At 71.9% G+C, this 13,445-nt stretch overlaps 3 protein-coding genes across 6 annotated transcripts; 1 reads left to right on the top strand and 2 right to left on the bottom strand.

The window, feature by feature from the left end:
- Positions 1–234: 234 nt before the first annotated feature.
- On the bottom strand, positions 235–7,915 carry CARNS1 (carnosine synthase 1). Of its 3 annotated transcripts, none has more exons than XM_084519730.1 (10): positions 7,281–7,915; positions 6,450–6,467; positions 5,821–6,052; positions 5,608–5,697; positions 5,005–5,489; positions 4,577–4,757; positions 4,047–4,132; positions 3,647–3,878; positions 3,285–3,556; positions 235–3,121 (listed from the first exon to the last, which is right to left on the bottom strand). In XM_084519730.1, the coding sequence occupies exons 2-10, from the start codon at positions 6,450–6,452 to the stop codon at positions 1,904–1,906; spliced, it is 2,799 nt and encodes a 932-aa protein (XP_084375856.1). In that variant the 5' UTR covers positions 6,453–6,467; positions 7,281–7,915; the 3' UTR covers positions 235–1,903. The 3 variants fall into 3 exon arrangements, with proteins under 3 accessions (XP_084375856.1, XP_084375855.1, XP_084375854.1); XM_084519729.1 differs by having other exon boundaries at positions 7,294–7,915; XM_084519728.1 differs by lacking the exons at positions 6,450–6,467; positions 7,281–7,915 and having other exon boundaries at positions 5,821–6,435.
- A 943-nt stretch (positions 7,916–8,858) lies between these two features.
- Positions 8,859–11,277, top strand: PPP1CA (protein phosphatase 1 catalytic subunit alpha). Its single transcript, XM_084519639.1, has 7 exons — positions 8,859–9,001; positions 9,329–9,460; positions 9,553–9,783; positions 10,028–10,132; positions 10,220–10,443; positions 10,710–10,844; positions 10,945–11,277. Exons 1-7 carry the CDS (start codon positions 8,947–8,949, stop codon positions 11,053–11,055), a joined length of 993 nt encoding a protein of 330 aa, XP_084375765.1. The 5' UTR covers positions 8,859–8,946; the 3' UTR covers positions 11,056–11,277.
- On the bottom strand, positions 11,103–13,427 carry RAD9A (RAD9 checkpoint clamp component A). Of its 2 annotated transcripts, XM_084519638.1 has the most exons (11): positions 13,347–13,426; positions 13,184–13,254; positions 12,930–13,055; positions 12,728–12,842; positions 12,548–12,647; positions 12,350–12,459; positions 12,174–12,280; positions 12,027–12,091; positions 11,859–11,960; positions 11,571–11,781; positions 11,103–11,492 (listed from the first exon to the last, which is right to left on the bottom strand). In XM_084519638.1, the coding sequence occupies exons 1-11, from the start codon at positions 13,378–13,380 to the stop codon at positions 11,394–11,396; spliced, it is 1,140 nt and encodes a 379-aa protein (XP_084375764.1). In that variant the 5' UTR covers positions 13,381–13,426; the 3' UTR covers positions 11,103–11,393. The 2 variants fall into 2 exon arrangements, with proteins under 2 accessions (XP_084375764.1, XP_084375763.1); XM_084519637.1 differs by having other exon boundaries at positions 12,174–12,459; positions 13,347–13,427.
- Between the last annotated feature and the right edge of the window lie 18 nt (positions 13,428–13,445).

Here is a 13,445-nt window from a genome sequence, read left to right as displayed (position 1 = left end):
GGGACCCCGGCATCCCCGCCGCGGGGCACCACGGGAAATGTAGTCCGGGACTCAGCCCCGCCCCCTCCGCCGAGGCCACGCCCCCCGTCCCTTAGGCCACGCCCCCGCGGCGGCTCGGGTGTCGGGCTGGCCCCGCAAAGGGCAGGGGTCGGCCCCAAATGTCAGCCGTGGCCCGCGGGGGGGCCCACGGGGGGCCCGGGGAGGGGAGAACTCAGAAAGTGGGACAGCGACACGGCCACGGGGCTCCACAGCCTTTATTGGGGGGTCTGGGGCACGGCGTGGGACGTGTGTTATTGTAGGGTCACTGCTGCTACTGGGGGTCTATGGCACTACATGGGCTGTGTGTTATTGTAGGGTCGCTGCTGCTACTGGGGGTCTAGGGCACTACATGGGCTGTGTGTTATTGTAGGGTCACTGCTGTTACTGAGGGTCTAGGGCACTACACGGGCTGTGTGTTATTGTAGGGTCACTGCTGCTATTACTGGGGGTCTAGGGCACTACACGGGCTGTGTGTTATTGTAGGGTCACTGCTGCTACTGGGGGGTCTAGGGCACTACATGGGCTGTGTGTTATTGTAGGGTCCCTGCTGCTACTGGGGGGTCTAGGGCACTACATGGGCTGTGTGTTATTGTAGGGTCACTGCTGTTAGTGGGGGTCTCAAGCACTACATGGGCTTTGTGTTATTGTAGGGTCACTGCTGTTAGTGGGGGTCTCAAGCACTACATGGGCTGTGTGTTATTGTAGGTTCGCTCCTGTTACTGGGGGGTCTTGGGCACTACATGGGCTGTGTGTTATTGTAGGGTCACTGCTGTTAGTGGGGGTCTTGAGCACTACATGGACTGTATTATTGTAGGGTCACTGCTGTTACTGGTGGGTCTCAGGTGCTACACGGGCTGTGTGTTTTTTTTAGGGTCACTATTCCCCCCAGTAAGGGGTGTCTTGGGCACTAGATGACTACATGAGCTGTGTTATTGTAGGATCACTGCTGTTACTGGGAGGTCTTGGGCACTACACGGGCTGTGTTATTGTAGGGTTGCTGCTGTTACTGTGGCATCTGTTGCTGTCAGACCCCTCAATGGTGACGAGGGGTGACAGGGCAGCAGTGGCTATCACACACTGCGCTGCCACACAGCATCTCCTGAGGGCCCAGCTTGTCCTCGGGGACCCTTCCCAGGGCCATATGTCATGGGAACGTCTCCCCATGTTTGTTATGGCAGGGTCTCCCTCACTCTGGTTTGTTATTGTAGGGTCTACCCAGTGATGGCATTTCCTCACAGGGTCTCCCCATGCTCATTTGCTACTGTAGGGTTTCCCTGTGTTCATCTGCTATTGCAGGGTCTCCCCATACTCATTTGTTATTGTAGGGTCTCCCCATGCTCATTTCCTATTGTAGGGTCTCCGTACGCTCATTTATTTTAGGGTCTCCCCATGCTCATTTCCTATTGTAGGGTCTCCCCATGCTCATTTATTGTAGGGTCTCCCTACACTCATTTATCGTAGGGTCTCCCCATGCTGGTTCATTATTGTGGGACCTCCCTGTGCTCTCTGTTATTGCGGGGTCTCCCTGTGCTGCCTGGTCCTACTGCCATTGTGGGGTGGCGCAGGTGCCATGGGGGCCACCCCATTACCATAGGCTCGTTCAGGGGCCCCCTCCACGCCTCCCCTGGGGACAGCACAGGGATGGTGGGGCAGGGGGCTCGGGACTCCCCCTGGGCTCTGTCCCTGTGCCACGGGGAGCGGGCGACACGGGTGACAAGGTCCAGGAGGGGCTTGGAGGGAGGGGGTGGCGGAGAAGGGGACACATCGGGGGGCCGGGGGGGAGCCGGGGGGCGTCGGGGGCCGGGCAGACGGGGCCGTGGGCTGGGACCTCCGCGCCACCCCCCCGCCCCGCTCCCCGCCGGGGCTATTTGAAGTGGGAGAGGAAATGGTCGACGGGGTAGCGCGGCGAGTCGATGCCCAGCGCCTGGCACAGCCCCAGCAGGCGGCCGCAGGCCTCGGCCGGGCTGCCCCCGGCGCAGGCCACGCTCAGGCAGGGCTCCTCGTACTGCCCGCCCGCCTCCTCGAACAGCGGGTTGAGCCGCACCAGCCCGCGCCGCTGCAGGCCCTGCAGGGCCGCCAGCCCGCCCTGGCGCAGCGCCGGGCCGTGCTCGGAGGCCAGGCACATGACGCCCGCCAGCTGGGCGCGGGGCGCGGGGCGGGCGGGCAGCACGGGCGGCAGCCCCAGCGCCACCAGCACGGCCGCCAGCAGCAGGTCGGGGCCGTAGACGGCGCGGATCCAGTCGCGCAGGTAGAAGCCGCCCATGCGCGGGTTGATCTCCAGCAGGCGCGGCCCGCCGGGGCCCAGCTTGAGCTCCACGTTGAAGACGCCGTCCAGCAGCCCGCAGGCCCGGCAGCACTGCAGGGCCGCCCGCACCAGCTGTGCCTGCCGGTCGGCGGGCAGGCAGGAGGGCAGCACGGCCGCCGTCTCCAGGAAGGCGGGCAGGCGCGTGGGACCGTTGTCCGACACCCAGGCGCCCAGCAGCCGCCCCTCGAACAGCACCAGGTCGACGTCGTGCTCGGTGCCCGGCACGTACTCCATCAGCAGCATGGCGTTGCCCCAGCCCAGCCCGATGCCCGGGTAGTCGGCGTCGGCGCGCAGGTCGCGCCACAGCCGGGCGGCGTGCGCGTGGCACTGCCGGGCGCTCTCCACCAGCCGCACGCCCACGCCGCCCGCCCCGAACTCCAGCTTGGCCACGGCGGGGAAGGGGACGGCGCCCGCCGCCCGCTCCACGTCCCCGTGGCTGCGCAGCCGCCGGCAGGGCACGGCGAAGGCGGCGGGCGGCGGGCGGCCGCGGCGGCAGCACTGCAGGTGCTGGTGGGTCCGGCTCTTCTGCTTGGCCAGGCGGACGGCGGCGGGCGGGCTGCCGCGCAGCCCCAGCCGCTGGCACACCAGCGCCGCCAGCACCACGCAGTCGTCCCAGTAGGAGAGGCAGGCGTGGGGCCGCAGGTCCCGGGCGCGCACCAGCTCTGCCACCCGCTCGGCGTGCTCCTCGTCGCGCTGGTGCTCCCGGCTGTCGTAGGGCAGGAAGGTCTGCACCAGCCCCGCCGCAAAGTGCTCCGGGTCCGACTCCACCAGGTGGATCTGTGCAGACACCGCACGGGCGTCACCGTGGTGTGGGGATGGGGTTCAGGTGCCCACCCCCAGCCCCTCACCACCACCCGCAGCGCGAGCACTGCTACAGCACAGCCGGGGCAGTGCCCAGTGTTCACCCTGGAACCTACTGACAGCCCCATTGCCTCCTTACCCTCAAGCCATATTCGCGGGCTGCTTCCCAGACGAAGCTCTTGCTGACACCGCCGGCCCCGATCAGGAGGATGTCCTTGCCCTCTACCAGGTGGCACTGTGCCCGGTGCAGCAGGGCTTCTGCCAGCAGCCGGGGCAGGTCACCGGCGGGCTCCCCCACGTCGCGCCCCATGGCCTCAGCCAGCAGGCAGGTCTCCAAGCACTGCTGGCAGTTGGCAGAGAGGGCCACCAGCTCCAGGGTGTCATCCACACACGACAGCAGGAAATCCACACCTGGGGGACACGGTGGGGACGGCGCACTCAGCACCCCGGGGCTGCCCTCCCCCTGCCCCTGCAGGAGCAGCCCCCGGGGCTGGTGCTCACCGAGGATGTCGGTGTGGGCGCGGGCACCGCCACGTTGCGCGGGGCTCAGCTCGGCTTCAGCGGCCAGGAGGGCGGCCATGGCGTCCTCAGCAGCCCCCCGCAGCCGCTCCGCCAGTGCCTGCCGGTGCCCCGGGTCCGCCAGGCCCCACTGCTGCAGGCTGGAGTCCAGGCCCAGGGGCAGCGCCGCCCCGTGCCGCACCGGCGCCTCCGCGCGCCCCATGCCGCATGCCACCTGTGGGGACATGCCGCCACCGCCACGGGGACATGGGCCACCCCCGGGGACGCCCAGAGCCGCCTGGTGCCACCCCCATCACCAGGCACAGGGGCTACGTGAACTGGGGAGGGGGTTCCCGACCCCACCCAAGTGCGTGGCGCCCACACCCTCGCGCCCAGGCCGTACCTGGCAGAGCTGGGGCCGGTCCCCCCAGGACCGGCAGACGACGGTGCAGATGCGCAGGGCCACGGGCAGCCGCGGGGCTGCGCTGCCTGGGGGGCGAGGGACAGGGCAGGGACACGCCGCAGCCCAAGGACGGGAACGTGGGGAGGGGGCCCTGACGTGCACCCCCCCCCCCCAACCCACCCTTAGTCACAGGGCAGCCCAGTGTGGCACCACCACCACCACGGCCACCCCCAGCCCCCCGGGATGGTGGGGAGCCAGGGACGGTCCCCTCGCCTCCCCACCTGCCCCCTTATGATGGGTGCTGCCCCCCAGCCCAGGGGACAGCAAGGGGACAGGGCAGCCACCTCCCCCCCCTCCCTAGGGGGCTGCAGGGGTCCGGGGAGGCTCCCACCCCTGGGTTTGGACACGAGGCTGACAGAGCGACCATGGGAGCTCCGGGGGGCCCTTCCCGCAGATGGTGGGAGTTCCGGGGGGCCCTTCCCGCCCCCCTCGCCCCCCAGGGGTGGTGGGTGCCCGAGGGGGGGTCTTACGTGGGGGGGGCGCGGGCAGGCGGGCGGTGGGCACCAGGGCCTCCAGCAGGACGCTCTCCTCCTCCTGCAGCCCACTCAGCCGGGCCACCACCGCCGCCGCCACCGCCGCCCCCTCCGCCTTCCCGTGGGTGCTGCGGGTGCCTGTCCCACGCCACCGCCACCCTGCCGGCCGCACCGCCACCTGCATGCAGCACCGTGTCACCCCCTGCCACCTCGCCGCGTCACCCCCTGCCACCTCGCTGCAGCACCCCTCGCCCCCTGCCACCCGCTCCCACCACCACCCCACAGCCACCCCACCAAGCCGCACCACCTCTCGCTGCCCCTGACTGCCACCCCACAGCCACCCCCGAGCGTCCCGCTGCTGCTCCCTGCCCCCGTGCCCCAGCCCCGCAGCCCCCACCCACCCCGCGGTGCCACCCGGCGCCCACCTGGCTGTAGGGCTTCATGGCAGTGCCCCCCAGGAAGGCGCACACCTCCTCCCGCACCAGGCTCTCCTGGCCCTGGGGGTCCTCCAGCCGCACCAGGCGCACCCCGGGGGGCGCGGGGTCCTCAGGCAGGGCCCCCTGGGTTCCCAGGACGAAGGCCAGGGTGGGGGGCACGTGCAGGCCAGCACGGGCAGCCAGCACCCGGCGGGTGGCCACCGGGTCCTCCAGCCACCGGGCCAGTGGCACTGAGCCCCCCGTGGGGCAGTCGAGGTCGCGGGCCAGCTCGCCCACCCAGCTGCTCTCAGTCCCGGGGCTGAAGGTGCCCGTCACGTAGGTGGCCCGCCGGGGGGGCACAAACACCTCCAGGGCGCTGTGGCCCCCCGCCTCAAAGGAGACCCCCTGGGAGAGCAGCAGTGACCAGGCGCCTGGGGACGTCTCCGAGGGCACCCGGCTGGCCCAGGTGGGTGAGAGGCACAGCACCATGGCACCTGCGGGTGGGCAGCAGTGTGGGCAGTGGCCGTGCCCCCTGTGCTGGGCACCCACCCTGGGTGGGACGCGGGGGGAGCTCGTGGCTGCCCGTTATGGGGGGCTGGGGGCCGGACGCACCTGGGCAGCGGGAGCCGCCCTCCAGCAGGACGGGCAGGAAGGCGGTAGGGGAGCCCAGGATGCAGACAGTCATGTCCAGTGGACCGAATCCTGCAGCGAGGTGGTGATCAGCAGGCATGGGACCGCATTGCCACCCCGTCCCTGGCACCCCCGTGCCCCCATCCTGGCGCTGTGTCCCCAGCCGCCAGCCCCCATGACCTCCGTGCCCAGTACCCGTGCGGGGCTCCTTGGTGCGGTCCACGGTGAGGGGCAGCCCCTCCTGGCGCAGGGCACTCTGCAGCAACTCGTAGCCGTGGGTGGCTGAGTCGGGGTCCCCGGTGTCCTCGGGGACCTCGCCGTCAGGCACCTCCTCGTCCAGCCAGCCCGGGCACAGTGCCTCCGGCCCTGCCCACTCCTGCTCCTTCGGACTCATCGGCTGCTCCACGCTGACCTGGTCCACTGAGAGCTGTCGAGGGGCACAGCCGGGGCTGGGACCAGGTGCCCGCCTTGGGGTTGCCACGGGGCACAGATGGGGCCAGCGGTGGGACAGATGAGGGGCGAGCACAGGGGTGATGGGGCTGGCGTGGGGGCGATGGGGCGGGTGTGGGGTTCGGGGCAGCATGGGGCAGGCATGGGGCAGGGCTGCAGCACGGGGCAAGGGGGCTGTGGGGCTGTGGGGGTGCCCAGGCACGGAGCCACCGCCTTGGGGACAGCAGGGCAGTGCCAGCTCCCAGACAAAGCGTCCCCTTGTCCCCACGGGGTCACGCGGCGGGTGGGCACGGCACTGCCACGCCGAGTGCCCGGTACCGCCGAGCCCTGCTGGGAAGAGCCCCCCCCGCCTGGACCCTCCCGGGACCACTCACCATCCTGGCGTCGGGGGGCTGCAAAAGACAGAGGGGCCGAGTCAGCCGAGTTGGGCGGGGACCCCCGGGGTGTCCTGGGGTCCCCTCGGTGCCAGCCCCGGCGTCCCTGCTCCCCCCGCACCCCTCGGTGCCAGCCCTGCTGACTGGGGCAGCTCCGGCTGAGCCCCTGCAGGGATTATCCTAATCCGGCGGCAGCTCAGCCCCACCGGGGACCCCCCTGCGCCCGGTGCCAAGGTGCCCTGGGGCTGTGGGCCCTGGCGCGCCCCCCCCCGGGTGCCCCAGCCCAGCGGCTCCGGCACGGGGGGGGAAACTGAGGCACGGGCGTCCCCTGGCCAGCGCCGACAGCCGCGGACCCCACGGGGGGGGCCTGAACGGTGTCCACGCGACGGGGGCGACCCCGGTGGCGGGACGCCCCCCCCCGCCCCCCGGCAAGCCCTTTCGCCGCGGTACCTGCGCGGGGCCCGCGGTCACGCGTGGCTGGATGCCTGCCCCCGGGAGCGCCCCGCTGCAGCCGGGGGAGCGCTCGGAGCCCTTAAAGCCCCGCGGTCCCCCCCCCCCCAGGGGGCCCGGCCCCGTGCCCCGGATTAGGCGGCGGGCACGGCGGGCGGCACAGAGCCCCATTGTCCGCGGCTGCCACCCGGCCCCTGTCGCTTGTCGCCTGTCCCCCCGGCGCGGCGGAGATGCGGCGCCGCACGTCCCCCGGCTTAGCGCGACAGCTGCTGTCGCCGTCCCCGTCCCCGCAGCGCTCTGAGCGCGCACGGACACGCGTGGACACCCGCGCACAAGTCCCCGCACACGCGTGCACAGCGCGCACGCACCCCCCACACACACCCCCGGCACCCACCGGCGGTCGCTGTGTCGGTGCCGGTGCCCGCGGCTGTCGCTGCCCGCAGAGCCCTGTGCCCGGTTCTGCACCGGCGGTGCCTCCAGCCCCCGGGCGGGGCGGCCCCGGGGGAGGGCGCGGGGCGGAGACGGGGGGCGGGGGGTGCGGGGACGCGGCCAGCCGGGGGTCGCCCGGGGACAGCGGCGCAGCTGACACCGCGGGGCTGAAATGTCACGGACGGGGGCCACGGGCACGCGGCCCGGGCTGGCGGCGCGCGTGGCACGCGGGGAGCGGGGAGCGGACGGCAGCGGGGGCACGCGTGGCACGGTGCGGCACGGCACGGCGCGGCACGCGAGGTCTCCCCCGCTCCCCACGGAGGCCCCCACGGGAGTCTCCGCGGCACGGGGTTGGCAACAGCCTCCCGGCAACGGTCCCGCGTGGCCGCACCGGCACGGCCCCGAGACGCGGCCCCGCCGGGCGGGAGCGGGCACCGGGGGGTGCGGGCGCGGGCACGGGCACGGGGCGCGCACCGAGCGGGACGGCGGGGGCAGAGCCGCGCCCGTCCCCCCGCGCCCCCTCGAGCCCCCCCCGGTGCTGTCCCATGTCCCGCGTCACGTGTCCCGGTGCCTCCGTGCCCCCCGGTGCTGTCCCCTGCCCCCTGTCACGTGTCCCGGTGCCCCGCTGCCCCCCGGTGCCGTCACATGTCCCGGTCCCGTGCCCCCCCGGGGGTGTCAGTGCCCCCCGTGCCCCCCGTGTCCCCCATCCCCAGTCCCGTCTCTCTCACGTCGTCCGGTGCTGTCCCGTGTCACCTACCCAACTCCCCCCCGGTGTCCCGGTGCCCACCGTGTCCCGTCCCCCGTGTCTCCCCACACCCCCCGGTGCTGTCCCAGTGTCCCGGTGTCCCGCCGGTGTCTCCGTGCCCCCCGGTGCTGCCCCCTGCCTTATGTCCCATGCCTCCTATCCCGCTGCCCCCCCCCCAAATATCTCACTGCCCCCCGCTGCCGCCCCGTGTCCCCCACACCCCCCGGTGCTTCCTCTCTCCCCACCTCCCGCGTCAACCCCATGTCCCCCGCTGCCGTCCCGTACCCCAGCGCCTCGGTGCCGTCACGGTGCCTCCGCTATGTCTCCGTTCCCCCGGTACTACCCCTTGTCCTATGTCCCGCGTCCCGGTGCCCCGCGTCCCTTATCCCGGTGCCCCCAGTGTCTCGGTTCCCCTCCGGTGTCCCGGTGCTCCCCGGTGCAGTCCCTTGTCCCTTATCCCGGTTCCCCCCCGGTGTCCCGGTTCCCCCTCCGGTGTCCCGGTGTCCCCCGGTGCTGTCCCGCGTCCCTTATCCTGGTGCCCCCCGGTGTCCCGGTTCCCCCCCGGTGTCCCGGTGCCCCCCTGTGCCCTCCCTTGTCCCCTATCCCGGTGCCCCCCGGTGTCCCGGTGCCCTCCAGTGCTGTCCCTTGTCCCCTATCCCGGTGCCCTCCGGTGTCCCGCTGCCCTCCGGTGCCGTCCCTCGCCCCGCGTCCCGGTTCCCCCGGGGGCAGCCCCGCTGCCGGCCTCCCCTCTGGGTGTCCCCGCGACCTCCGTGCCGGCAGGGGGCGCTGCGCCGCCGCCCCCCCGTGTCCCCGCGGGCCGCTCCCGGTGCCGGGCGGGGCGGGCGGCGCGCGGGGACGCAGCGTCCGGCGGCCATGGCGGAGACCGAGAAGCTCAACCTGGACTCCATCATCAGCCGCCTCCTGGAGGGTGAGCGGCCCCCGGCCGAGCCCCCCCGGCCGCCCCCCTCCGCCACCGGGCCGCCCACAACGGCCCCGCCCGCGGCGCTCAACGGGCCCCGGGGCACAACGGCGGCTTCCGGGCCCCGCGACGGCACCGGGGGGGGAACGGGAGCGGAGGGGGGGGGAGGGGAACGGGGAGGGGGGGAGGGGAACGGGGAGGGGGGGGGGAACGGGAGGGGAAATGGGGGGTGCGGGGGGGCACGGAGGGGGCTGGGGGCGACCACCGGCTCCGTTACCGGCTCCGTTACCGGGAGGGGGGGGAGCCGCTGACCGCAGCCCCCCCCCCGCCGCGCAGTGCAAGGGTCGCGTCCCGGGAAGAACGTGCAGCTGACGGAGAACGAGATCCGCGGGCTGTGCCTCAAGTCGCGGGAGATCTTCCTGAGCCAGCCCATCCTGCTGGAGCTCGAGGCGCCCCTCAAGATCTGCGGTGAGCACCGGCACCGGGGGGGCACCGGGATGATGGGGAGGGGGGTGGCGGGGCCGGGTGTCACCCCCTGCTCTGTGTCCCCCCCCCTCCAGGGGACATCCACGGGCAGTACTACGACCTGCTGCGCCTCTTCGAGTACGGCGGCTTCCCCCCCGAGAGCAACTACCTGTTCCTGGGCGACTACGTGGACCGGGGCAAGCAGTCGCTGGAGACCATCTGCCTGCTGCTGGCCTACAAGATCAAGTACCCCGAGAACTTCTTCCTGCTGCGCGGCAACCACGAGTGCGCCAGCATCAACCGCATCTACGGCTTCTACGATGAGTGTGAGTGCCGGCACGCCGCCGTGCCCCCCTCCCGCCCCGTCCCACCCACCTTTCCCCACCTTGTGTCTCCCCCGTGCCATCCCACACTCGGCCCTGTGTGTGGTTTCTGTGACCAATGGGAGCCCCCTCGCCACCGCCGTGCCCGCCCCGTGTCCCCATCCCACGCTGTGTCACCCGGTGACATCCCGTGGGGCTGGCGAGGCTCCGTGGGGGGGTCCCCGGCACCCACACCGCTGCCTCACAGGCAAGCGGCGCTACAACATCAAGCTCTGGAAGACGTTCACTGACTGCTTCAACTGCTTGCCCATCGCCGCCATCGTGGACGAGAAGATCTTCTGCTGCCACGGAGGTGGGCACGGCCCCTCTGGGGCAGCGGGGTGCCCTGGGGAGGGGGGTGTCTCCCCCAGCAGGGCCTGACGCCCCCCGCCCCGCGCAGGGCTGTCTCCCGACCTGCAGTCGATGGAGCAGATCCGGCGGATCATGCGCCCCACGGACGTGCCCGACCAGGGGCTGCTGTGCGACCTGCTGTGGTCCGACCCCGACAAGGATGTGCAGGGCTGGGGCGAGAACGACCGCGGCGTCTCCTTCACCTTCGGGGCAGAGGTGGTGGCCAAGTTCCTGCACAAGCACGACCTGGACCTCATCTGTCGGGCACACCAGGTACCACCGGGGCAGGGGGGCTGGCTCTCCTTCTGGGGTGTTTGCTCTGGGGACACCCCAGCTCCCTACAGGCAGGGGTCTCCAGGGGGGATTCCCCTCAGGAGGGGACTTTTGGGGTCTTGGGGGGTGCTGCCCTAGGGGGTGGTTGGGCTCCGTAAGCTTGTGGAGGGGAGGCGTTTGTCCCGGGGGGCACTGCAGGCAGGGCGCAGGGGGATATCTGCCCCAGGGCAGTGGGGTTGCCCCAGCTGAGCCCCGAGGCCCCGCAGGTGGTGGAGGACGGCTACGAGTTCTTCGCCAAGCGCCAGCTCGTGACCCTCTTCTCGGCGCCCAACTACTGCGGGGAGTTCGACAACGCGGGCGCCATGATGAGCGTGGATGAGACCCTCATGTGCTCCTTCCAGGTGGGCTGCGGCTCAGGCAGGGGGGGGCAGGCGGACCTGCAGCTGGGGAAAGCGGGGGGCGGCCGCCTGCAGCCCCCCTCACTCATCCCCTGCCCCCCAGATCCTGAAGCCGGCTGACAAGAACAAGGGCAAATACGGGCAGTTCAGCGGGCTGAACCCCGCCGGCCGCCCCGTCACCCCTCCCCGCAACTCTGCCAAAGCCAAGAAGTGAGCACCCGCCGCTGGGGCCCGGGGCCCGGCCCCCCCATCAGGTCGCTCTTCTTTCCATTTATTTTTTATTTGTAAGATCCTGCCCCCCCCCCGCCACCCTCCACCGAACCAAAAGCCCCCTCTGGGGCAGGGCCCGCCGGGGGGAGTGGGGCAGCCCACCCCTGGGGCAGCAGCGGAGGGGGGGGCAGGAGGCTTTTTTTGGAAATAAACTTGTAAAGGGTCACTGGGGGGGGTCTGTGTCGTGGTTTAGGGGGTCTGGGGGGGCACATCCTGCATGCCCGGGCAGTGCCAGCTGCCGCAGCAGGACCCCCGGGCTGCTGCCAGGGGGCACCAGGGGTCTCAGCACTCGCCATCGCTGTCCTCTGCCAGCACCTCCTGGCTGGGGGCCGGGCTGGGCCCCCCTGATGTCATCACCGAGCCGAAAAACAGCGAGCGGAACTGGGGGGGGAGAGGCACGTGTCGGGGGGGGAGCACGCCCAGCCCCTGCCCCCCGACACAGCCGTGCCTGTCCCCCACCTTCTTGTGAGGGGGTGTGCCTGGCACAGCTCCATCCTCCTCCTCCTCCTCCTCCTGGGGGTCGCTTTCTATGGGATGAGGGGTGCGCAGGGGGAAGGTGGGGCTGGGAGGTGCCCCCGAATCCTCCCCGTAGCTTTCGGTTTCCATGGCAATCATGTAGGACTCGAGGTCATCGGCGAAGTCATCCGAGGGGGCAGGCGCGTGGGAGATGCTGCGTGGGGAGACGGCGGGTCAGGGGGGGTGGCGTGGGGGCCGTTCGCCCTGGTCCCTACTGCTGGCAGCGGTTACCCGTTGGCTGCGGGGGGCTGGGAGCTGCTCTCGGGGTCCAGGAGGGTGGCCAGGACCAGGTGGGCCTCCATCAGGGGGTCTTCCAGGCTGAAGATCGCCGGCCTGGGGGCACAGAGGGGCTAAGCACAGTTGGGGAAGCACAGGGGGAGCTAGGACGGCTGCTCCTACCTGCCAGGCGCATCATAGTGGATGGTGAGGGGCAAGTTGGAGGCCTCGGCGAAAGTCAGGAGTCCCTGGGCGGAGATGAGACCGGGTGAGACCCGAGCGGGTGAGGGGGGGGAGGACATTTGGGGGCAGCCCCCGGCTCCCGCTCACCCGAAACTCCTTGAGGCAGAAAGTGATGCGGGAATCCGGGACCACAGCCACCGCCTGGAACTCATCCGGGGCCAACCACAGCTCCGTCACCATCGCCTTGCCCAGCTCTGCGGGGAGGCCGTTAGGGACACGGGGCGGGGAGGCACCCCCCGGCCAGCCCCCGGCCCCCCGCTCACCGGCCTCATCCTCCACGTAGCTGCGCAGGCTGATCCTGCCCCCGGGGCCGGCCGCCAGCGTCACCTCCGCCAGCGTCTGCGGGAAGTGGACCACGGCCTCCGCCAGCACCCTGGCGGGCACGGGGCGGGCTCAGCGCTTTGTGCCCCCCCCCCCAAAACACACACAGACGTCTCCCTGCAGCCCCCCGCTGCTCTCACCGTGCCGGCGCGCAGAGGCTGCTGGCGCAGCGCTGCGTGTCGAAGACAGCCTGCAGCCGCTCGCACTCCTGGAAGGCCAGGTTGTGCGTCCGGGTGATGCCTACGGGGGGGGTGACGGGTGGCTTAATGCAACCGGGGCGGCCCCCAGGTCCCCTCCCGGTGACCCCCCCCCACACTCACCGTACTTGCAGTGCAGCTGCAGCACCAGGCGGCTGGCGCGGGGCCGCAGCAGCAGCAGGCAGCGCTCCACCGTCTTCTCCAGCGCCGGCAGCGAGCGGAACACGCCGAGGAAGCTCTGCGGTGGGGGGGGGGCACAGCACAGCCGTCAGCCCCCGGGAGGGGTTACCGGGGGGTCCCCGGGGGGTCCCCGGGGGTCGCTCACCTTCATGTGCACCTTGCAGCGCGGGGGCGCGGCGGGGGGCCCGGGCTGGTAGAGCTGGAAGAAGAGGGGCGCCAGCAGGAAGGAGGCGAAGGCGGAGCGCGAGGGGCTGGCGGCCCGCAGGGACAGCTGGGGGGGGGAGCGGGACAGCGGGCCGTGAGCGGCGGGCACGCACCGGCACCGGGGGGGGTTTCGGGGTTTGTCCCCCCCCTCCAACCGGCCCCGGTGCGGCCCCGTCGCGGTGCGCGGCCCCGTACCCCGCTGCCGGTGGGCTCCAGGTACAGCTCGTCCCCGATCCGCGACAGCGCGTGCACGGCGCGGCCCAGGGCTGCGGGAGCGGGAGCGGGGCGGTCACGGGGGGGCACCGGCACCGGCACCGCCGCTCCCGGTCCATGCTCCCGGTGCCGGTGCCGCGCTCACCTCTGACGTTGCTCCCGGCGATGACGCACTTCATGGCGGGGGGCACCCCCCGCCCCGCCCCCCCCCGCCTGCCGGTGCCGCTCCCCCCTCCCTCCCGGC

Source organism: Aythya ferina (assembly GCF_964211825.1).
Source record: "Aythya ferina genome assembly, chromosome: 5".
NCBI classification, from domain to species: domain Eukaryota; kingdom Metazoa; phylum Chordata; class Aves; order Anseriformes; family Anatidae; genus Aythya; species Aythya ferina.
Note: the sequence above shows the minus strand (reverse complement) of the source record. Positions and strands in the feature narration are given on the sequence as shown.